This window comes from Hylobates moloch, unplaced genomic scaffold, assembly GCF_009828535.3.
Source record: "Hylobates moloch isolate HMO894 unplaced genomic scaffold, HMol_V3 SCAFFOLD_18, whole genome shotgun sequence".
NCBI classification, from domain to species: Eukaryota; Metazoa; Chordata; class Mammalia; order Primates; family Hylobatidae; genus Hylobates; species Hylobates moloch.
Window position 1 is genome coordinate 17464726 of NW_026652293.1, and position 24746 is coordinate 17489471.

General features: G+C 34.6%; 1 protein-coding gene across 14 annotated transcripts in view; it reads left to right on the forward strand.

Annotated features, from left to right (window-relative positions):
* KCNT2 (potassium sodium-activated channel subfamily T member 2) overlaps positions 1-24746 on the forward strand; it is a 440948-nt gene that overhangs the window by 385831 nt on the left and 30371 nt on the right. For 8 of the 14 annotated variants that reach the window (XR_009210825.1, XM_058430744.1, XM_058430747.1 and 5 more), the window contains 2 exons: positions 207-227; positions 15807-16107. Coding sequence is in view for 11 of the 14 variants with exons in the window: in XM_058430744.1 (XP_058286727.1) it covers positions 207-227; positions 15807-16107 (322 nt within the window). In the remaining 3 variants the exon portion in view is untranslated. Of the gene's footprint in view, positions 1-206; positions 228-15806; positions 16108-18477; positions 18550-24746 lie in introns of those variants that run through there. The other 6 variants (XM_058430741.1, XM_058430740.1, XM_032136834.2 and 3 more) reach the window with 4 other exon arrangements.

Below are 24746 nucleotides of genomic sequence, written 5' to 3' on the forward strand. Positions count from 1 at the left end.
CTAACAAGACCGAATCTTTAAAAATAATAGCTTATTCTTTACCTAATTTTGTTCAAAAGCCCTACGAGAAATATGCATGAAATTGGATTTTGTTATGTGGGTATATGTTACATTTTGTCCTTGTTACTGATTGTTGCATGCATCTATTGTTTAGTCATTGTTTAAACTGTGTTTTGTGTGTTTCTTTTTCCCTCCCGTTGTGTCAGTCTCGAAAAATAGCATCACAAGTAAGTATTTTCTGTTTGTTTCCCTTTCCTCAAATGGTGTAATATATTAATTCAGAGCTATTAAAGAAAAATAATATTATATATTGAATTCAATACTCAGACGTTAAAATGAAATAAATCAATTAAGCTTAAATGCATATAAATGCTTTCTTTTCAAATCAATGTACTTATATTTCCCCAGTAAATTTCCTGGAATTTGCCATTGTAAAGATTAAATTCTAAGGAGTGTTTGTTTCAATATTTGTGTGCTAATTAAAGTTAACAATGAAAGATATTTCAATATATTATCATGGTTTTTAAAGTGATTAGAAAACTAGTTTTCTTTTGCTTTTCAACTTTTTAGAGTAGACCTCCTTCATCTACTATGCAGGAGAACCCTTATGTTATTCTTAGTGCATTCTCTAATTAGACATAAAAGGTTATAGATTTCAGACTGATTTATTTCAGAAGCTGTTTTACTTAACAATGGCGTATGTAAATATTCTTAAGAATATTATAGTGAGACGTCTTAAGATCTCTCTTAGCAAATTTCAAGCATATGATACATTAACTGTAGTTACCGTGCTGTACTTTAGGTCTCCAGAACTTATTCACTTTATAATAGAAGGTTATCTTTAACCATCACCTTCCCATTTCCCCCATCCTCTGGCCAATGGTAACCACTCTCCTACTCTTTTTCCATGAATTTGACTTTTTGAGAGAAGGAGAACAACATGGATAAACCTGGACAAGATTACGCTGAGTGAAATAAACCACGTTTACAAAAGATGTTTATAGTTTTTTTGGTCTTTTCTACACATCACCTTGGGGCGTTAATCGCTTCCTGTGGTTTCAACAAGTCATCTATGTTGACAGATGGCAAAGTTGGGTTTGTAGCTCTATCTGTTCTAATTCCTTAACATGAAACACAAATACATAAACTTTATCTGGAAGATCCTCTCCATCTTGTTATCTACCAGAATTACAAACATTTATTGAGTAACACTAGGCACCAAATGCATCCAGGTAAGTACTTAAAATACATAAGTAAAAAAAGGTTTTTCAGAGGGTTGACATAAAAACTTCATGGCCTTTCTTCGATTTAATTAATTTTGGTGGATTTAATATACCAAAACTTTCTTCCCTTCAATATCTTGCATAGTGCAGCCAGATTGATGATCATTTTTCTTTACTCACATGATAAAGAATCCATAGTGTATATCTGATGCCTACTATTTCAAATAAAAATTTTTATTGTTGGATTTTAAGCTACTCTATCCTCCTGTCCCATTCCTGGACAAGTCACTTATCCAATTATGTTGCCTGAACAATTAGCACTGGGCTTGGAACACAATGATCTGAGTTTAAATCTTGCCCTCTCCTTTTACTAGCTGTGCCTGAACTTTGGCTATATGTAGCAGAGTGAAGATTAAGTAAAAAACATATTCTTATCATTTCACAAGGTAGAAGAAAGGCAGAGATGTGTGGAGTGAGTTGTTCAGTGTTAAAAGCAAGTAATTCTGTGGCAAAGCTCATAGAGTGACATAGATCTTACTTCATCATTCTTCATTGGTGCATTGTTTTTGGGTGGACAATACCACCTCAGAAAATGTTCATGTCAATTCACCTAAAGTTATAAATAAAATATATAAAATAAGTGTTCTCATGATTAAGTACTTTCATATTAGTCAAGCATAGCTGTGTTCACTAACCTTCGATGCATCCTAATTCACAGATAGGCACACACAAACACACACTGGCAGACATAATGAGTCTGAGCTCATCTGTAATTTTGTTTCACTTTCTCTCTAACAAAAACTTTACTCTTAAATCTTTCTCTTACCTTATTTTATAATTTTTCCTAATATTTTCTAGTTCTACTGATTATTAATCTCATTCATTCTCAAACCTAGGAAAGCATTTCTTACTTACATTATTTACTTACTTTAACTTAATAAGAGTTTCACTGGCACACTTACTAACAAGAGGCTATTTAATGCATCCAATTTATTTGACTTAATTTAACTACATAGTCACGGCTTTCTGTCCACTTAACGTCTTAAACTGCCTAAAGATCATTCTTGTACTTAGCATTGCCACAGAAAGTAACTTAAGCTTTTAATCACAGCTCCCTGTCAAATGGCTGCTAGTCTACAAAATGAAAACTGAAGAGAAAATTATAAAGTTGATTTAAGTTCCCTAGGTCTTCATAAGGAAGTCATGATCTGTAAGCAGTGGTATATTTAGATCCATAGTACTATTTTAGATAGACTATTTACATAAGAATACAAATACTTGTATTTACCAGGTCTTATAGTATCCTTTTCTTTAATTAAAGCATTGCATGTAACATAAAAATTTTCTTTCCACAGGCTCATTTATCCATTGATTCTCAGATGCTGCAAAGGATAAGGGAATTATGCATGTGTGTGTGTGTGTGTGGTTGTGTGTGTGTTTAAAATCTTTTGTGTATGGTTGGGGAGGTGCTGTACTCACATTTGAATCACTGTACTGGCTTTTGAAAGCTTCATAGTTAGGTCCTTTCTTCTGGACTATAATATACTGAAGGTGATTGAGTGACAGCCCCTCTGGCCTACCTTGTAGTGTGTAGGTTTTACACATACATGCACACACACACACACACACACACATACATACACACACCTGCATGTTGAAACCATTGCTTTGGTCTATATATTTCAGTAACTGGCCTACCTTATAGTGTATAGGTTCTACACTTACATGCACACACACATACACACACACACTCATATACACACATGCATGTTGAAACCATTGCTTTAGACTATATATTTTGGTAATTCTGGAAAATTATAAATTGCACTGCTAAGTTAACAGAGCTGGCAAGGAAACCGTGATTCTAATGATGCATACCATTTGACTGCCTGTATGCGTATGTTGAATTTGTGTGTTTATACAATGCTTTTCTCTTTGTTGATTTTGTTTGTAAGTCAATTATAGAGTCTAACATGATTCAGCTGTCTAGCAATAATCTTTACAAATATATATAAATTTGCATAATATTTACAAATCTAAGCATACATGCTTAATTTTTTGTGTGTAGAAAGCACATACATTTTTATATTGGTGATGTGATTTCTAGACATTTAGACATAAAATGAACCCTTTGGTTACAGAAACCATTCTTTAGTTTTCTAATAAATGAAAAATTAATTATAATGAAATCAGTCTTGATTTGGGCTAGGCTGATTTAGACCTTGGGCCACCGTAATCCATACCAAATAAATAGTAGATGGGTAAAGACATGTCTTGAGATCCAAAAAAGTAGTTATCAAATTTACATCAATAATAATTTTGGTGCTAATAATATTATTTTTTTAATTTGCATTAACTTTTAAAACAAAAGCAATTCTATACCTTCAGAAAAGATAAAAAACATTCCACTACTGCACAGTGAAAGAAAACAGAAATAGTCTGATTTCATAAGAAAAACAACTAAAAAATAGTATTAGTGACATAAATAGAGTCATATGATGGAGAAACATGAGAAAATTAAGACAATTTTATTAAGTATTTAAAATAAATTTCTGAACACCACAACTCAAAAGTTATGAGTACTTTAGAGAAGGATTATAAACCTTAAATATTGAATATTGTTATTTGGAAAATTTATTTCTCAGGGTCACTGGTAACCTCTGTAGCATACTTGTATGAATGCAAGATGCATGACCTGTATTTGAAACTCCAGCCATAAGCATTGCTAAATAAACTAATAACATTTTCTTAATTCTCCTCTTCTTCGATGCCTTTATAACAATAGGTATTTTTTATGGCATGTAGATTAGAGGGAAAAAAAAGCTGTAGTGAGAGCTAGTTTGTAATACCCAACACCTCATTTCATTCCAAGAAAAATACTTCTTCCTTGGCCTCCATGATAGCTAATTTTTGTATATATTCCCATATTCTTAATTCCTCATTTCTCTTCTGCTTACTACTCCACAACTGAAAATACTGAGATATAAAATTTGAAATTGGGAGCTTACCTCTAAACTTCTGGACTATAATATGCTGAAGGTGATTGAGTGATAGCCCCTCTGGCCTACCTTGTAGTGTGTAGGTTTTACACATACATGCACACACACACACACACATACACACACCCGCATGTTGCAACCAGACCATTGGGCCACTATAGTCCATACCAAATAAATAGTATGGAAACTATGCCTATGTTTTTAATTATTGTATCCAATGTGCTTTGCACAAGTGCTCAACATATATTTACTAAAGTCAGTCACAGATATCGTTCTTAACATAGAATCATTCTTTCAAATCTGCTCACTGTTACATTAATTTCATCTTTACACAATTTTATTTGTACCACCTCTGTCATTAATTTTGGTACCTATTATTTTACCCGTAATTATTATGTAATTGTTTATGATTGTATGCCTCTGATTTCTTCACAGATTATAAGGTGCTAAGTGGATGAGACATGCATAGCATTATTTCTTTATTATTATTATTTTTTTTTACCTAGATCTAATGATTGTATACATAAACTGGATATAGTTGTGAGGAGAATTTTTACCATTCCACAGAGGCAGTGTGGAGAATTCACCCAAAATTTGGTTTGGATGTTAAAACTGAGGATGCCACATATGCCCCAAGAGTGTTTGATGATTTTTTTTTTTGTGAGGAGAGCAAGATGGGCTCCTAAGTAGGTCTGAGGGAGCAGATCACTTTTGTTTTGGCCTTTATCATGGTTAGGGGCTGGGTTTTGGGTTAGGTTTCTCATGCATAAGGAGCATAAACTTCCTGCTAGGGAAAAAGGAAGTGCCCAGGCTTTCTTATTAACTTGCTCAAATATGGGGCAGAAGGTTGCATTGGAGCTTGAAAGCTGTCAGCAGTCAAACATCAAAACTGGAGTCCGACACTGTTACAGTTTACTCGTGATGTTGGACGGGTGACTGAAATGTGCCTTGTTTCATTTAATAAAATGCTCCGTGAAGCTTGTAGCCCATGGTTCGTAGGGAGGTGAAAGTTATCTTAAATGCCTTGTTCAAAAGCACAGCGTTGTGTATTTTGGAAAAGTGAAATTCATGTTTTGGTCACTTTCAGTGATACCTGGAACATAGAAGGTGGTAAGAATTGTTTTGATGAGCCTCGTATTATGGTCTTAAATGTGTAGGTGTATGTGTATGTGTAAAGACATGTGTGACCTTGATTATTATTTTGTGTATGTATGAGGCAAGAGATTCCCAGAGTTCTTTACTTTGCAGAGGGCAACCTTTGATAAGGAATTGTTTCTGCCGTTGGCTGGACCAGATGGCCAAACCACAGGCAGTGACCCAAGAGTCTGTAGAAATGTGCAAGTGGAACCTGTTATTATCCAGGGTGTCCAGTGTTCAAATGATTCCCTGCTAACCTTTGGGTCCTGTCCTTTGTTAGGTCTGTCATTTTAAGGGATCAAAAGCAGCAGTTCTCCAGTGAGCTTCATCACATTTAACACAATACCACCATCCGTGCACTGTTCACTTGATTAATCCCAAGGGGCTCCCTTGGTAGCCATGGGATTTAGAATAGGAGTGACATGCTCAGGTACCATAGCATATGACAAGAGGCTGAGGATAGGGGAAACTTTTTCCTCCTGCAAGTGACTTATGGCCAAGTTTGGCCCTTTCCTATAGAGTCTTTGGTGGCTATGTCAGACTTGCAGGGTGATGCTTTCATAACCAAAGGCATAGTGGACCACTGAGTGCAGAGTCCTGAGTGCAGGGCATCTGATTTCAGTAGAGCTCAGTATGCAACCAGCAGTTGCCATTCTAATGGTATATAGCATGTAACCAAGGAGGATAGTTTTTGCTACCAGAAGCCCACGAGCACCACTATGGTTGATGCAGGAGGCAGTAGAAGAGGCGAACAATGTGATTGCCTGTTGTAATTGCAATTTGGAGAGATTCTAGAGCCTTTTGTTTTAAGGGGTCTCATTTAGTGTGGGCCAATTTGCGAGTAGGAGCATAAATGGGCTTAAGTAAAATGTGATACTCGTTATTGAGGAATATCTTCCATCTGGAACCCCAAAAGGCCTAAAAATGTTAGTTTTGTCTTAACGTTGTGGATACTGACAGGTCATTGTTTCTCGAGACTGTCAGTGATGAAGTAGCCTTTGATCAAATAATGCTCAGAAATTTGACTACACTGGGGAACCTTGCAGTTTGTATAAGACAATGGTCTATTCTTTCTTGTGAGCTCCCTTTTGAATGTTTATTCATCCTGAATGAGTGTGTGAAAGGAATCTCCTTGGAAGAGGGTGGCATCAGTGTAATGTCATACCTATTTTCCCACAGAAACTTAGATGCAGTAAAGATCTGCCTGCAGAGGGATTGTTTGTGACAGCAGGACTGTTTTAAGTATCCTATGTGTAGTCAGGTGGAGAAGTTTGAGTTCTTTTGAAGGTAAAGAAAAACTATAACCCTTTCCCTGTAACTGTGGGGACCGGGATCTGTGTTGTTACAGAGCCATAGGCAGCAACAGCAGCAGAAGCATTTTTGTGGGGAGCCAAATGAGCTATCTCCTTTTAGGAGTGTAAGAGGCTATCAAAAGAGGCACTTATTAGAACATGTTTGTCAAATCCTTATGAATTTATGACTACAAAGTATTTACAAATTGCTGATTGAATGGAGTCAGTAGTGTCACCAAGTAATGGTGGCCTTAATATGTGGAACCACAGCATTAAGCTTTGGGTGATCTACTACCAGCCTCCACTTATTTTTTTTCAGGTTTAAAATAGGCCAAATTTGACTATTAAATGGAGAGGCAGTGGTGACTATTACCCCTTCTCTAAATAGTTCTTAGGTAAGGGGTTCCTTGTTCCAATTATTGTAGTCCTCGTTAACTACTTATATTGAGAAGACAGAAAATGCATGTGATTCTATATTGTCAAACTACTTGTACATGTCAAAGATTTGATTTGATTTACTTTAATTTGTTATTAATTGGTTCAGAGTATCCATGTCTATATGGGATATTTTTAGACAATATCTGTTATGACCATGGAGTATTTAGGCCAGAAAGTAACTCTGATGGTTAAGATAAGGTGTATTTATTTGCCCTGTATTTTATACGTGATAATCACCTCCATAAGAGCAAAGGGAGGTACCTTTATTTTAGTGCAATCCCCATATTTAGGGTACTTTGTTTAAATTTAGTGGCATCTCCAGTGATAACTATAGTTCGATCCTCAACTTTGATTAAGTTTCTGAAGTTTTGCCAATGGGTGCATCTCAGGAAACATGAAAGTTAATTTGGAGCTTATGTTGTAGAGGCACAACACCATTCAGCAAACTTACCTGCCTTTATAAATTCTTCAAGTAATTTAAGAATTTCCAAGTGGGACAAATTATAGACTTCTGTTTACATTTTTGTTTTCTCCTGTGTATCCAGTTTTCTGTTTCTTCCTCTTATATCCAGTTTTGTTTTTGTTGTTGGGGCTAATGCTGTTTTTTGCTTGTTTGTTTTGTTTTTGTTTTCTATCCTGCTCATATTTACAAGCCTTCTCCTTCAGAGAGTCTCAAGTAAGTATCATGAGGGTTATGGGCCTCCCTGATGGCAATGGTTGCTTCGTCAGATTTTAAGTTCCCTAGATTGAAGTTGGGTTTGAATTAACCTCTTGGGTATGCCACAGAGGCCCATGTTTGCTTTTCTCTATAACTGTGGGGATCAGGAACTGTGTTGTTATGGAGGCATAGACAGCAACAGCAGCAGAAGCATTTTTTGGGGTGGACACATGAGCTATCTCCTTTCAGGAGTGTGAACCTCAGTATTCCACATGGTAACTGCTCTTCTTCCATACAAGCAACCACCCAATGGACCTGTATAATGCACAAAGTAACAGGTATTTTTCCTAGGACGCACTGTAGAATGGGGGCTGATGCATGGTTGAGACATACAACCAGTGATCACACAGTAGGAATTACTCCCCTGTGCCTAGTGTCAGCCACATTTCTTACTAGATACCAACCACATGATTCAGTATAAGACACAAAGATAGGTCTGGGCTAAGACACATGACATGGAGCTATTGCCAAACTCCCATTCCTAAATATTACTGATGCTTCCAGGCATTAAGATCATTTAATTCTAAACAGAAACTTAGAAAGACTCAGCAAATGCAGCATAAAGTTGCACAGGTTAAAGTATGCTTGCCAGTGAGCAGAAAAAAACCCAAACAGCATAATTGTCTCCAGACAATACAACAAATTAACAAGGCAAAACATAAGAAGAGAGACCCCCAGTGGTGGTGGTCATTGCCTAGATACCCCTTGCTGTACCAGTTGTTAAGACTACCTTTCATAGATGGGATAATACCCAACCACCATCCCAAATCCGGTCCTGTTGAGATTGATGATTGCACGCCTGCATCAAGAGGGTATTGAAAAGGGCTACAACTCATATAATGAGGCTTTCCATGGAGAGTGAGGCAGGCTTCCAACCAGGTCAAAAAATGGCTTGGGATGGAAAGAGCAAGGAAAAGAAATTGGCTTGGCTTTCATCACGATTAAGCATTGGGGCTGGGCTGGGTATGGTGGCTCATGCCTGTAATCCCAGCACTTTGAGAGGTCGACATGGGAGCATAGCTTGAGCTCAGGAGTTCTAGACCAGCCAGGGCAACATGGTGAAACATGTGAGCTCTACAAAAATACAAAAATAGCCAGGTGTGATGCTCCATGCCTGTGGTCCTAGCTACTCGGGAGTCTGAGGCAGGAGGATTGCTTGAGCTGGGAGGTGGAGGTTGCAGTAAGCAGAGATCCTGCCACTGCCCTCCAGCCTAGGCAACAGAGCAAGACCTTGTCTTAAAATAAATAAATATTTTTAAAATTAAAAAAATATATATATTGGGGCTAGAGTGAGGTCCTACATATAGACTGGGACTTACCAGCTTCCCCATCTATGGGGCAGAAGGGAAAGGAAGAGTGATGGCACTTGAAAGCAGTCAGCAGTCTAACATCAAAAATGGAGGCAGACTATTTATGATGAGAAGAATATGGTAAATGAATGTCTCCATATCTTGAGCTGATGGAGAAGACTTAAATTTCTAAATAAGTAATGAAAAATCAGGAAGTAATGTATATACCTTCTGCCTGTCATCCTCACATTTATGAATTACATCACCAAATTCTAGTATAATAAGACAAACCATTAAAAACAATGATAAAGTCCCCTCTCAATTTGTTATTTTTAACTCAGATACATTTTGTAAGTTCTAAGAGCAGGCAGCCATCAAGTGGTTAGCAGTTACATGATATTAATATTCAGTGTTATAAAACAGTAACAAAAACATAAGATTTTTCTGTGCTTAAAGCAATAGGAAAAGCATTAAGAAATTGAAGCGTTATTAACTAGCTGTTTCCAAATGACAGCTTTGAAAGTTCAAGAAAAAAAAATCACCAGCAGGATGAGAAAGAATGCCAAGATAATAAATTAGCTGGATTCCAAATTCCACAGAGACCAAAGTATAAGTAGAAAGTAGAGATTGAATTAAAAACACACACACATACTTATATACACACAATGCAGTAAAACCAAGTCATGAAAGAGGTGTAAATGTGCAAGTTAATGTGTAAATTTAAAAATGTATCATAAAAAAGAGATGGAAATAACCAGAAATATAACAGTAACTATATTTGATTTTTCTTTTAGAGATAATAACCAAAATGTAGATGAGGTTGGGTAGAGAAAGAGGTGCTTCGTTTGATAGTAGTGAAAAACCACTAGCATGAATTTGTGGGTTATTTAATATTATCTCTTAATAGATAATTTGATTTTTTTTTCACTTGGACATATACATAAATTTTGCCTTTTGAAGTTATAGAATTGGAATGCTGAGGTAATAGACGTTCTACCTACTCCGAGTATATTTTATATTCATAGAATTATATATCGGTGGTTTGCTGCACCCATCAACCCGTCATCTACATTAGGTATTTCTCCTAATGCTATCCCTCCCCTAGCCCCCCACCCCATGACAGGCCCCAGTGTGTGATGTTCCCCTCCCTGTGTCCATGTGTTCTCATTGTTTAACTCCCGATTATGAGTGAGAACATGCAGTGTTTGGTTTTCTGTTCCTGTGTTAGTTTGCTGAGAATGATGGTTTCCAGCTTCATCCATGTCCCTGCAAAGGACATAAACTCATCCTTTTTATGGCTGCATAGTATTCCATGGTATATATCTACCACATTTTCAAAACCACCATGTCACATGTATACCTGTGTAACAAACCTGCACGTTCTGCACACGTACCCTAGAGCTTAAAGTAAAATTAAAAAATAAAGGATTATATATAGGTGGAACTGAAAGATACCTAAGAGACTACACAGATGAAATAACTTATTTTTATGTATGAAAAAGGAAATCAAAGATTAAAATAATTTTCATCATTCCATCAAATTATTGGCTTTAAAAATGTTATTATTTGAACATGAATTTCTTTAGTAAATATTTGGCTTTAAATTTACTTTAGAGTTTAAAAACTAGGTTCTTATAAATTTTGTGTTTTCTTGTCATGAAGACAGGGTATTTTCCTGTCTAAAATTAGATTATTTTCTAAGAATCTCAGTGATATGCTTAAGGTCATAAAATATTTTCCTGAGGTGGTTGAAAATTCAGCTTATTTACTTGATTTCAAATTCAACATTTTTTAGACTATAAGATTGTTTATTCTCTAATTGTCTTTTTGATTCCGAAATTAATCTGGAAATGCATCAATATACAGTGTAACTAGCTATTTTCTTTCTCTGCATAGATCACAGACCACATGTACATATTAAGTTGAGCTTTGGAAACTGGTGAAACATCTTTCTTTAGATTATTTTTTAAAATAAAAATAAGCTTTCAGTGAACTCAGAGTCACTAGCGTTGGTGCTTATATATTTAAATTTAGATGATCTCTCAAGAATTCTTATAATTTAACCTTTATTTAATGGAAAATATCAGATAAGGATTCTTTGAGAAAATGTTAAACTAGCACATTTTAGTGATTTCATTTTCTTTTCTTCTTTAACAACAATTCTGACTTCAATCATAAATTAAATAGCACAGTTTAGAGTATTATGAAGTCTGTAAAACTATCCTTAAGGGAGTCATGAGTCCAGATTACAAACACTCATTTTCAAACTACTGAGTGAATTGATTTATTTAAAATACTACATTGTTCTATAGATGGCTCAATAACCTATGATGTGAATTGTTCAGTAAAAAATCAGGAAGAAGTTGAATTGAGTCACTTTGATGTGTGTGTGAAGAGTGTGGAAAAGAGTGATGTATTTAGTGTATCTGACACTTTCTACTTTCCTAAAAACAATAATATAATCAGCTATTTTAGGCACAAGAAACGTTTTCTTATTTATTATGTTTTTAATTATTATTCATGTGAAGAAATACTTTTAGCCTTAAAAATCATATTAGGTATGATAAATATTTAAGAAGTAATATAACTTTTAGAAAATGATAATATTTTAAATTTGTATGGAAATTTTGGAGTAGTCATCAATTTTTCACTTCTTTATTGAACTGTTTATATTACCAGAAGCATTTCATTTACATATGCAAATATATTTTCATCATTCTCACAAACATTAGTATTAAATTTTGGTTTTTCAAGTTAATGATTATATTATGTGCCTGACAATAAAAAAGTCAGAGTTCTGTAGTTATTCCATGGAAAAGTACAAAATAATTCATAGAAACTGTGCAGAATGAAAAATATTCACTTTCACTTTAAAATTTGTTCTTGTTTAAATTTACTAAACTTTAACCAAAAAATCTTTACAGCCAAAAATATGTTTTTAGCATCTTGATTTATTCAGAAGTTTAGTGATAGAGAAGAGTGCACCAAAAATATGAATGACTCCTTCTCTTTTTCATCCCCATTTTTCACTTTTTACATACCCATCATAATTACTTCATATAATTTTTCTTCCTTTTATACAAGGTCATAAGCCATAAAATATGAATATTTATTGGGTGTTTTCTAAGACAGACATCTTACTATGCCTTTTTATGCATTATCTCTTTTATGTCTTCAGAAAAATTTGGTAGGCAAAGTAGTAATGTAATAATAGAATGACAATTTTTTAGAGAGGGAAATGGAAATAATCTTAAAGAGCTTAGATTACATAACCAAGAAGGTAAACTGGTAAGTGGTAGAACTGTTATTTAAACTCAGGTCTATCTGATGCTAAAACCTTGCTTTTAACCACTCTATCATCGTGACTGAGTTCAGGAGAAGGTCCTACTATAAAGGCACTGTTGTGTATCCAGCAGTATACTATTTCCACTAGATTATGATGCCATGTTTAAAACACAAGAGAGTTACAACTAGAACAAGAAATGACATCAGGAAAGTATATTTATAAATGGACCTCCTATTAAAACACACAAACACACACACCCAAACACACACACACACATTCAATATCCAAGGAATAGAGTAAAAAATGTTTATTGCTAATGTTATTGATATTGTGGATAATTTTACAAGGACATATTAATGATATTATTGTTATATGTGAAAGTTTACAGTTGACAGATGTTTTCTTTATGTATTAATGTGATATGAATTTTCACATTTCTGTCAAATAGAAGATGGCTATTATTATCCTCACTTTTTTATAGGGGCTATGCAGTTTTATTGTAGGGACAGAGTTAGGAAACATTCAAAATAGAACTCAAATTTGTGTATATTATACATATAAACTTAACGTACTCTTTATTATGTCCTGTTGGAAGAAAGAGAGAAAAGAATGCAAATTCCAAACATGTAAAGAGCAATTTATCTGTTTTGGGTTTGGATTTCCTAAAATTAACCCTCAAATTCTTCTCATTTCTTTTTACTGTAGTTAAAGTGAGGTTAAAGAAATGTTACTTATTGTATGGAATTATTGAAAAAAAAAGACGAGATTCTTACGGATTTTTATGTACAAACTATAACAGTTTCTCTTGGGGGAATTAAAAATAATGCTAAATAGGCCGGGCGCGGTGGCTCACGCTTGTAATCCCAGCACTTTGGGAGGCCGAGGCGGGCGGATCACGAGGTCAGGAGATCGAGACCACGGTGAAACCCCGTCTCTACTAAAAATACAAAAAATTAGCCGGGCGAGGTGGCGGGCGCCTGTAGTCCCAGCTACTCGGAGAGGCTGAGGCAGGAGAATGGCGTGAACCCGGGAGGCGGAGCTTGCAGTGAGCCGAGATCGCGCCACTGCACTCCAGCCTGGGCGACAGAGCAAGACTCCGTCTCAAAAAAAATAAAAATAAAAAAAAAAATGCTAAATAGGCTATTAAATATTGCTTAACTAATGTATACATAGGTTTCAGTTCATCTTGTAGATGTATACTTTACATGATGCCTGATATACATGGCTAAGGAAAAGCATTCACAAAATCAGTGTTTCATCTCCTACTTGGAAAAGAAGTGAATCCCTATGCTCCCCTTTAAAATTTTTTATTAATTTATGGTTTTGTGACTTGAATTATAAGTGATATTAGATAAACATAGTATCTTTAATGTTTGGTTTGGCAAGATTATTATTTCCACATATTTGTAGGAAATCAAACTATCACTCATAGGGACTTATGACTAGAAAGGGGAACAAAAAGATCACTTCAAATAAATTTAAGATTATGATTAAACTCTGCAAGCAAGTCTCTAAATATGACTGAAATCGCATATTTTCATTGTTGCTACAAAGTACAACTATATTACTAAATACATATTGATATTCTTGTTGGTGGTACGTATTACTTAAGAGTTTATGTGTTTTACTTCCACAGAAGTGAATTTTCAGTACATTATCAAGTAGGTGAGAATAGAGTTAAAATTTTATAAAAATGTTCATTATTGTTAAACCATGGTATTAAAAACTTTTAATGCTTAGAAATTAAGTTCTGGTAGATAAAATATGGTTTCTAAAATCATTTAATCTCAATTATTTTATAATGAAGAGATGAAGATTTTTTGGATATCCCTCTGATATAGTACTGTTTTGAAACAGATGTGGATTAGTATTTGAATTTTTGGATGAAATTAAGTGTGAGAGAATTTCATAGCTTGCCACTGGGAATTGTATATAAAGCATTGACTGAGACTGTATAATTTATATTCACTTTTAAAGGATTTTATTGGATCTACTTCCCGACGTTACTTAAATTGGTAATTTAAATTATATTACTTTAAAAGCCAGCAACACATGCATGTTATAACTGAAGTTCAAGCTTCCCTCCGTAGAAGGGAAACACAGTTAACAGATTCATGAATGCTGCTCTTAAGTACAATAGTATTCAGGAAATTGTTCATTTGCATGTGCATGTTTTTAGAAAGTAAGACTTTCTTCTTTGATCAGTGTTGCATTTCATATGACTTCCTAGTATGAAAAGCAACAATTTTGAAACAGTAAGTATTTGCTTATTAAAGGCTTAAAATCAAAGGAGAGCATCTTACTTTAAAAATCAGATTTAGTCGTAAAAGAGTAAGTCATAATAGACTTTGTGAGTTTGTTCATTGTTTTTCCCTCCTATGGAGAACAGCCTGTTTTGAGTTGTGATTCTACAGTACATTTGTGAAACATTAATATTTATAACATATTTTCACTCAGAATACTTAGAACACTTCCTGAAATATGTTTCAATATTTTAGTCAGAAAAGCATTTTATATGGTTAATAATAAATGCATGAGTTAAAAAGTGAGTTTTGTTTTCTTCTGGGGCATATGAGAGAATTTTAAAAATTCACATATTATAATGTTCATGCCAGTGCTGTCTTTAGAAAGAGCAATAATTTAAAAACCTTTAACAACTTTATTAATTCCAAATCTAAGATAATATCTTAATTATTTAAATTGAGTGTGAAATACTTGTAATAGGTTTAGAAAAGTCCATTATGTGGATTTTATTTGAATAAAGTTATAAAATGTCTGTTTTTGTATGTTTCAAACAACTGTATGCTAGTAATATCATAAAAAACTATGTATGCTACGCGGAGGCTCACGCTTGTAATCCCAGCACTTTGGGAAGCCGAAGCGGGCGGATCACGAGGTCAGGAGATCGAGACCACGGTGAAACCCCGTCTCTACTAAAAATACAAAAAAAAAATTAGCCGGGCGTGGTGGCGGGCGCCTGTAGTCCCAGCTACTCGGAGAGGCTGAGGCAGGAGAATGGCATGAACCCGGGAGGCGGAGCTTGCAGTGAGCCGAGATTGCGCCACTGCACTCCAGCCTGGGCGACAGAGCGAGACTCCGTCTCAAAAAAATAAAATAAAATAAAATAAAAACTATGTATGCTAAGTAAAGTTTATGCATAAAAATTAAATACTTTCATAAAAATTTGTACTAGAGGATACAGATATTTATTTTGCCTGATTTATATGTAAGTTCAAAGAAACATACATTTTAATATTTTTAGTAATGGAAAATTAGAATCAAAGACTGATTTTGCTCTTTCTGTGAAAACTCTCCTGAGTAGAAATATAACTATGACAGTATATTAGCAAATAAAATATTATTTCAACTTCAGGCCATATTTATTTCTAAAGTATCTAATTATCAATATCTATTTCCTTTAAAGTCTCAAATATCTATCAGTGTAGAAGAGTGGGAAGACACCAAAGATTCCAAAGAACAAGGGCACCACCGCAGCAACCACCGCAACTCAACATCCAGTGACCAGTCGGACCATCCCTTGCTGCGGAGAAAAAGCATGCAGTGGGCCCGAAGACTGAGCAGAAAAGGCCCAAAACACTCTGGTAAAACAGCTGAAAAAATAACCCAGCAGCGACTGAACCTCTACAGGAGGTCAGAAAGACAAGAGCTTGCTGAACTTGTGAAAAATAGAATGAAACACTTGGGTCTTTCTACAGTGGGATATGGTATGCTCTTTAAAAACTACTGTATATATGGACTCGTGATTTCTTGCCATTAGTAGTAATATAGTTGATTCTAATTTAATAAAGAATTGAATTTTTGCTTCACAGGTCAATTAATAGAAACTAGTGATACATCTAATCTCCTACAGAAAATTTAAATGATGATGATAAGATAAAATGCTAAAAATTTTCAGCATTTGCTGAGTCTGCTAGGTACTGTGCTAAACCCATTACATGAATTAATTTTAATTTTCACAAAAATTCTGAGCCAGACCCTGTGTTTTCATGTCAGAAGTAAAGAACCTAAGTCAGGTAGCCTTCTAGTTATCATCTTACTCTAGTGCCTGAGATAAAATGAATTTGAGGCATTGACAAGTAACTGATTATATTGGCCACAGGTAAACCAAAATGTTCTTATAAAATTTGTTTAGTTTATGTGATTTAGAAACAAAATCTTCAAAAGCTTTAATTTTGAAGCTCAAATACTGTTTTATCTCATATAGTGCAGATCTGTCTCAATAATTGTTCAGTTCCTGTATACGATCCATAATTGCCATATAGACACTATAGACACAGCTTAAATAAATAATGCAAAGCTTAAATAATGCAATGATAATTTAAAATATATCATTTATCAGTGTATGAATTTTACTTTAAAAAGATATTTAGTCCAGTCAAAGGAAAACCAAATGATAAACAAGGTGTTTTATTTTATGTATATAAATATGTAACCTGGTAAACCAGGAACTCAGATAGTGTTAGTATCATGCAAGTTAAGAATCAAATAGAAGGTATTCCATTTTTACCCTTTTCTCTTGTTTATTATTGAAATCTCAACATGAGGCAATGTTCTTAAGAAGAAATTTTAGTCTTTGAATTAGAGTTTAAGAGAAGTTGCCTCTGTTTCTTTGAATAAGGAAAAAACCCACATATTAAGTTAGCACTACTCTATGCATAGCATGCTATGTGTGCTACTCCAGGAACTATGCTAGGTGCTTTATGTGTATATTCTCATTACTCTTTATAACCCTCATTTGATATGTATCTCACTTTACCTTTCAGAATTTTGACTTTTAGAAGTTAAAGACTTTGCTCAAAGACATACAGTTAAAATATGTTGTAGTCAGGACTCCATATATAGTTGAAGTTCATAATTATATGATACTTACTTAAATGTAGTCCAGATTCATCTGTGACAAATAATTTTAATATAATCACATTTAATGTCTTACATTAAGAAGCAAATTAAAAGAAAAAGTAAGAGCTTCATTTTAGAAATCCACTAATAGCTATCTGCCAGTTAATTGACATGGAAGGCGATTATATTCTTAAAGGATTATAGTCCCATATATATGTACTTTTGTTAGTTATTATTCAGCTATTTTTGCTTTTAATAATAAGTCCCAGTGAATGGTTACTTATCCAAGTTCCAGCTGTTTTTCCTGAACATTATAACCCCAGGGTGGTCCTGGAAGCAGAGTGGCAGGTAAGTTTGACTCTCAGAAACTCAAAAGTGCATAAGCTGACTGCATGAGAGAAACATTAGAAAACATATTGGTTTTGCTAATGAAATGTCTATCACGTATCTTGCATTTAGTTATTCTCTCTGGTTTATTTTTATTACCATTTTTTAATTTAATTTGCACACTTAACAGAAAAAAAGAACAGATTCCATTCACCTTGTTTTTATTTTTTCTTATTTATTTCTTCCTCTCTGTCTTCTTTCTATCCATCTATCTGCCCATAGATCCATCAGTCCATTCTTAAACCTTGTATTGGATATCTCTAATAGCATAGTGATTATGAAAACAGGATGTGGAATCTAATACATCATGGGCTTCTGGTATTTTCCATTTATTTCTAACTCATGTTAATTCATCCACTCAGCCCTTACTATTGGACTGCCCTCTCTGTGCCAGGGCACTGGGAATAGAAAAACAACCTCCTCAGACAAGACCTCTGTACTTATAAACTCATATTCTAGTGTCAGCCAATAGACTTGTTAAATTATTTAACCTCTCAGCTTATTTTCTTACCCGTGAAATGAAAATAATAATAATACATATATCACAGGTTTGTTGTGAGAGACAAATTAGATAATGAATAATAAAATGCTTAGCCCAGAACTATCATTTGACTAGTGCCATAGTTATACTGCATGTCTGTTTGAGTATTGTACGTATGTGTGTACTTTATACATAAAAAAGTAAGATTTTTTTGCACATTTACAAAAAGAAAAAAAAACACATTTTGCCTCCTTAGGGATAGATAATGGATATTTTTTCTCCATCGAGGATGAATCATTTAAAACAATTATTGTTTTGCATGTTGATTGATTTAACAACAAATCATAATCTGATTTTTTTTTTCCAGTAGATTTGGGTGCTCTGAAAGAATTAAACAGAGTACAATATTTACTTACTGGATAAAGGATGTAAAGGAGAGGGAAAAAGAAGAGTCAGAAGATGACTCTTGAGGGGTCTAGTAAGAGCAACTGAATCTATGATGGTGGCATTCACTGAGCTTAGAAGAACACATATGGGTGAAGATAATTTATTTATTTTGAGTGCCTGGAAGACTTCTAATGGGTGACGCACTGTACGCAGCTGAATTTCTTTTGTCTAATGCTCAAGAAAGAAAAGTGAGTTGTGTACATAGACTTGAGTCATCAGTGTAAATAAATTTTAATTAAAGCTGTTGGAGTAGATGAAATAACCCCCAGGTGAAGGATTAGTGGGCAAATCACAATGTCAGGAGTTCGAGACCAGCCTGGCCAACATAGTGAAACCCCATCTCTACTAAAAATACAAAAAATTAGCTGGACGTAGTGGCGGGTGCCTGTAATCCCAGCTACTTGGGAGGCTGAGGCAGGAGAATTGCTTGAACCTGGGAGGTACAGGTTGCAGTGAGCCGAGATTGTGCCACTGCACTCCAGCCCAGGTGACTCTGTCCAAAAACAAAAAAAAGTTCACATTTCTGGAATGTTTAGGGAAAAGCCTTAAAAACAAAAAAACAAGAAATAAGAGGCTGAGGTGTCTAGAACTGAGCACAATAGTATGTTATCAATTGGTTATATTTTTTACCATAGCATTGACCCCTTCTGCCTTCATAAGGTGTGGGGCCTGGGGTGATCCTAGGCACCTCAAGTTGGTTTTCTCCAGCCTTAAGCAGTTTTGCCTATTACCTCAATATGCTGAACAGAAGTCATTTTCTGTAGGTTCTGTGAGGTGAAAAAAAAAATTAAAAAGTGTTGAACTAGAGAAATAGAAAAACTAGAAACATAGAGAATGATTAATAGTGCCAAATTGTATTAAAGGTATAGTGATATGTCATTTGTGACCTTGGAGATGACAATATCAGTTGAACGATATGTGTGAAAGTTACATGTCATTGAAAGCTACATATCCAACAGCTTGAAGTAAGAATTTGGATATGGTAAATTTACACATATTAGTTAGGATTAAGAGGACTGACTAAAAGTAAGTATAGATTAGGAGGACTGACTATAAGTACAAGTTGAAAAAAAAAAAAAAGAAGGCATGTTTTAAACAAAATTGAAGGATTTATTTCTTTCCCAAATTATGATATTGGAGATATTCCAAGATGGGATGGCAGGTTACTGGAAATTCAGTCTTCTATCTTGTTGTTCCACCATCTGATATTTCCATTGCCAAAGTCATATCATTGTACACGATAGCTATTGGAACTCCAATCATTTTTTCCACATTCCACCCAGAAGGAAGGAAGGAGGGACCAGCAAAGAAATTACTGTCTCAATGGGAAGATATTACCAAGGAGTTGCACACACCATTTCCACTATACCCCATTATCAAGAATGTATGTTTTATTTTTGGTGGCTCAGATCTATATTAAGGAAGAAAATAATGGATACCAGGTGACAACTCTGCCACGGCAGATTTTTTTTAAGAAGTTTTATTGTGAAAGAGAGATGAAAACTATGCAAACAGCTGGATGAAAAGTGGAGAAGAAAGTGAAACTACTTGTTTTTGGAGATCAGAGAGAGATGAGCATGCTTAAATATTAAGATTGATCCATTAGTGAGAAAGTTAGAAATATAGAAATGGAAAACATTTGGAACTCTTTGCTTAGATATTTGGAAATGAGGAAAAAATACATGCTTTTAAATGTGGTAAACTTGTAGTTACTTGTAGTTACTTGTATCATATTCATATGATAGTAGGATGCAAACAGCTGGATGAAAAGTGGAGAAGAAAGCGAAACTACTTGTTTTTGGAGATCAGAAAGAGATGAGCATGCTTAAATACTAAGATTGATCCATTAGTGAGAAAGTTAGAAATATAGAAATGGAACACATTTGGAACTCTTTGCTTAGGTATTTCGAAATGAGGAAAAAATACATGCTTTTAAATGTGGTAAACTTGTAGTTACTTGTAGTTACTTGTATCATATTCATATGATAGTAGGAGTTAAAATCATGTGCTGAGATTGATGACAAGAATGGCAGGTTAAAGAATGTTTATATTCTCGGAGAAAAAGTTGTCCTTTTGTGTAATTCTACCTAAATCTTTTGACTTAGGAGATACAGAAAATTTTAGACACACATAAATGTAGGAAGAGTAGTATAATGAAACAATATTTACCCAATATCCTGCTTCAACAGTTATCAACTCATGGCCTAGGCTAGGCAACAAACATGAAATCTTGTCTCTACCAAAACAAACAAACAACAAATTAGCCAGGTTGGTAGCACATGCCTGTAGTCCCAGCTACTTAGGAGGCTGAGTGAGAGGATTGCATGAATCCTGGAGTTTGAGACTGCAGTGAGCCATGATCATGCCATCGCACTCCAGCATGGGCGGCAGAGACCCTGTCTTAAAACAAAACAAAGAACTCAATGGCCTGTCTTGCTTCATGTGTGCTCGCACAAATTTCACCCATTTCTCTCACCTCTTACATTATTTTTAGGTAAATTTCAGACATTATATAGTTTAGTTTTTACCTCTAAATCGAAGAACTAGTTTTCTTTCATTTTCTTTTTTTTTTTTTTTTTCGAGACTGAGTCTAGCTCTGTCACCCAGGCTGGAATGCAATGGTGCAATCTCAGATCACTGCAACCTCTGATTCCCGGGATCAAGTGATTCTCCTGCCTCAGCTTCCCGAATAGCTGGGATTACAGGTGTGTGCCACCATGCCTAGGTAATTTTTGTACTTTTAGTAGAGACAAGGTTTTTCCATGTTGGTCAGACTAGTCTTGAACTCCTGACCTCAGGTGATCCACCTGCCTCAGCCTCCCAAAGTGCTGAGATTACAGGTGTTAGCCACCACGCCTGGCAACAACTAGTTTTAAAAACACAACCACTGGCCATTTTCACAATTAAAAATAATTATTTAATGTCATCAAATATTAACTTGCTGTTCAAATATTCAATTATCTCAGAGAATGTCATAATGTTTAGTGTGTCTAAATTAGAATTAAGATCCATGCATTGAGATGGGTGACAACTTTATTTAGTTGTTTTTAATATATGTATACCCCATCTCATATTTTTTATTGCAACTTATTTTGTAACAAAATTGTCTTTGTCCTGTGGCATTTCCCATACTGTAAATTTCTAATGTAAACTTGTCCGTTAAATTCTTCCCTTTTGTTTTTTTAAAGATTTTTTGTATTATTATGAACTCATATATTTAAACATATTTGATATGTTTAATGCATTACAGTTATTGTATTATTCATTAGGTTGTCCTAAATTTGCCCAGTGGGTTCCTCTTTAAATGTTTCTAGAGTTCTTTTCTCATAACATCAATCATCTTTGATAGACTTTTCTTGCTCTCTGTAGGACTATACACTTCTACCTTGGAATATGTCATCTCTTCAGGAATCCCTATTTTTTTTTTTTTTTTGTAGTGGAAAATAACATTTCAAAACATAATCAAGCTTTAGAGGCCATCCTGGGTAACACGGTGAAACCACGTCTCTACTAAAAGTACAAAAAATTAGCAGGACATGGTGGTGGGTGCCTGTAGTCCCAGCTACTCGGGAGGCTGAGGCAGGAGAATGGCGTGAACCTGGGAGGCGTAGCTCTCAGTGAGCCAATATCAAGACTCCCTCTCCAAAAGAAAACATTTAGAGATGCTCATTTTTACTGGTTTGTCTTTGTTTCTAGACAGACAGACAGACAGATAAGAGAGAGAGAATATCATGAATTTACATACTTACAGTTGAAATCCAGGGCTACAGAATTTTTATTTGATTTTTTCTAACTATATCTATATTTTCTTTCTCTTAAACTGATATTAGTGGTTGTAAACAACAGAAATGATAGCATTATATGCTAATATCAGAATTGTAATTGGCAAGGAATCATGCATTTCTTTCGTTTTATGACTTTTATGCGTTCATCAATCTAGGGTATAGCCCAATAGGAATGTATAGTAAAAATATTCCGTTTTAAGTCTTGTAATAGTTATTCTTGGTATGGTTATATCAGCAACTGAATATAAATTTAGTTTCAGTTTTGTTTCCAATGTTTTGGAGCATCTTTACTTTTTTATATTAATAGTTATGTATATATTTAATATATATTAATATATACTTTGTACTTTATTTTTTAAATATAAATTTTAAAACATAAAGGTGGCATAGGTTCATATTTTCCCCTGTTGCTTCTTTCACTTAACAGTACATCCTAGAGATCACTAGCTTATTAGAATATAGAATAGTCGTTTTTCTTAATAGCTGCCTACACCCCACTGTGGAGATGTACTAGTCTCTTAAGTCTTTTGTGATTACAAATAGCTCTGCAATGAATAGGCTGATGCATACATTTTTTCATGTTTTTCCCAGTGTATCCTTGGGATGAATTTCTGAAAGTGAGATTACTAGATTAACAATTAAGTGTATACCTAATTTTGCTAATGGCCAAATTTCCTGACTTAGGTGTGTACCACTTTATATTTCTATTAGCAAAGTATGAGAGAGTCTGTTTTTCCAAAACTTTGTCATTAGAATTTGTTGTCAGACTTCGGGATGTTTCAAATATTCTTAAATATTCTTCAAATATTTTTACCAACATAATAGGTAAAAACAATTATATCTCAGTGTACCTTCTTATTATGATGATGTTAAGCATCTTTTCATATGGTTATAAGCCCTTTTCAGTGAACAACTTATTTCTCTAGCCAATTTTATAGAGGTTCTGTAATACTTTGAGAAATTGCTTATATGTTAGGTACACTAATATTACCAGAAAGGGCCCCGATACAAACCCAAAAAGAGGGTTATTGGATCTTGTGCAAGAATTCAGGGCAAGTCCACAGTGCAAAGTGAAAGTAAGTTTATTAAGAAAGTAAAGAAAGAAAGAAAGGCTACCCCACAGGCAAAGCAGCCCTGAGGGCTGCTGGTGGTCCATTTTTATGGTTATTTCTTGATTATATGCTGAACAAAGGGTGTATTATTCATGAGTTTTCTGGGAAAGGGGTGGCCAGTTCCCTGAACTGAGGGTTCCTCCCATTTTAGACCATATGGGGTAACTTCCTGACGTTGCCATGGCATTTGTAAACTGTGATGGTGCTGGTGAGAGTGTAGCAGTGAGGGCTACCAGAGGTCACTCTCATCTCCATCTTGGTTTTGGTGTGTTTTAGCCGGCTTCTTTACTACAACCTGTTTAATCAACAAGGTCTTTGTGACCTTCATCTTGTGCGGACCTCCTGTCTCATCCTGTAACTTAGAATGCCTAACTGAGAATGCAGCCCAGCGGGTCTCAGCCTTATTTTGCCCAGCCCCTATTCAAGATGGAATTGCTTTGATTCAAACGCCTCTGACACTAACATTGTTTTTTATATATATAACCGATCAAAGGATATATATATGTATATATATATTTCCATGATAATCACCTGTGAAACTGTCAAACTTGAGGAAAATGGTGCTTTACAAATGATGTATTAGGAATCTTATTTTTATATTGTCTAAAGAAAAATAATTGTATCTCAAATAACACAAAAAAACTCGTAAGGAAACATTGAAAAATATTTAAAAATTTAAGTCACCAAATTGCTAATTTTTTTCAAAGAATTATCAAACGCTTTAAAATACAAGTTGTCACTAATATCATAGAGCAGTCAACAATGTCGTAATTTCCGGATTAAGTTTTTTCAGATTATCTTTGTTAAACCAAAATTAAATAATGTGAAATTATAATTTATGGAAAATGCTGTCATGGACCACAGCTTACGTGGATGCCATTTTTGTTTGGCTTAATTTTTTCATGATTGATTTCAGGGTTTAAAATTCGGCAGAACTATTCGCTTTTTGGGGGGAGTAAAAGGATATACCAGGCTTAAAAAATGGCTCAGTGGTACCGGGTTTATAAACTCGACTTCAGTAAATTTTGAAAATCCGATATTTGACTGTAGAAATTATTGCTCTATGATCATGGAATAATTGGTAATTGTGGAGGAAAAATATGGAGATAAGTTCCAAAAGGAAGGGCAAGATTTTTATACTTGTGTTTATGCTTATATAATACTATGTGAAAACTCAACTATGAAATAGTGGAGACACATTTTGTTTGCCTTTTGAGAGATTAAAACAAAGTTATGAGACATTGAATGCCTTGCCCAGAGTGATTAACATGCAGGAGGAACTGAAACTCTGA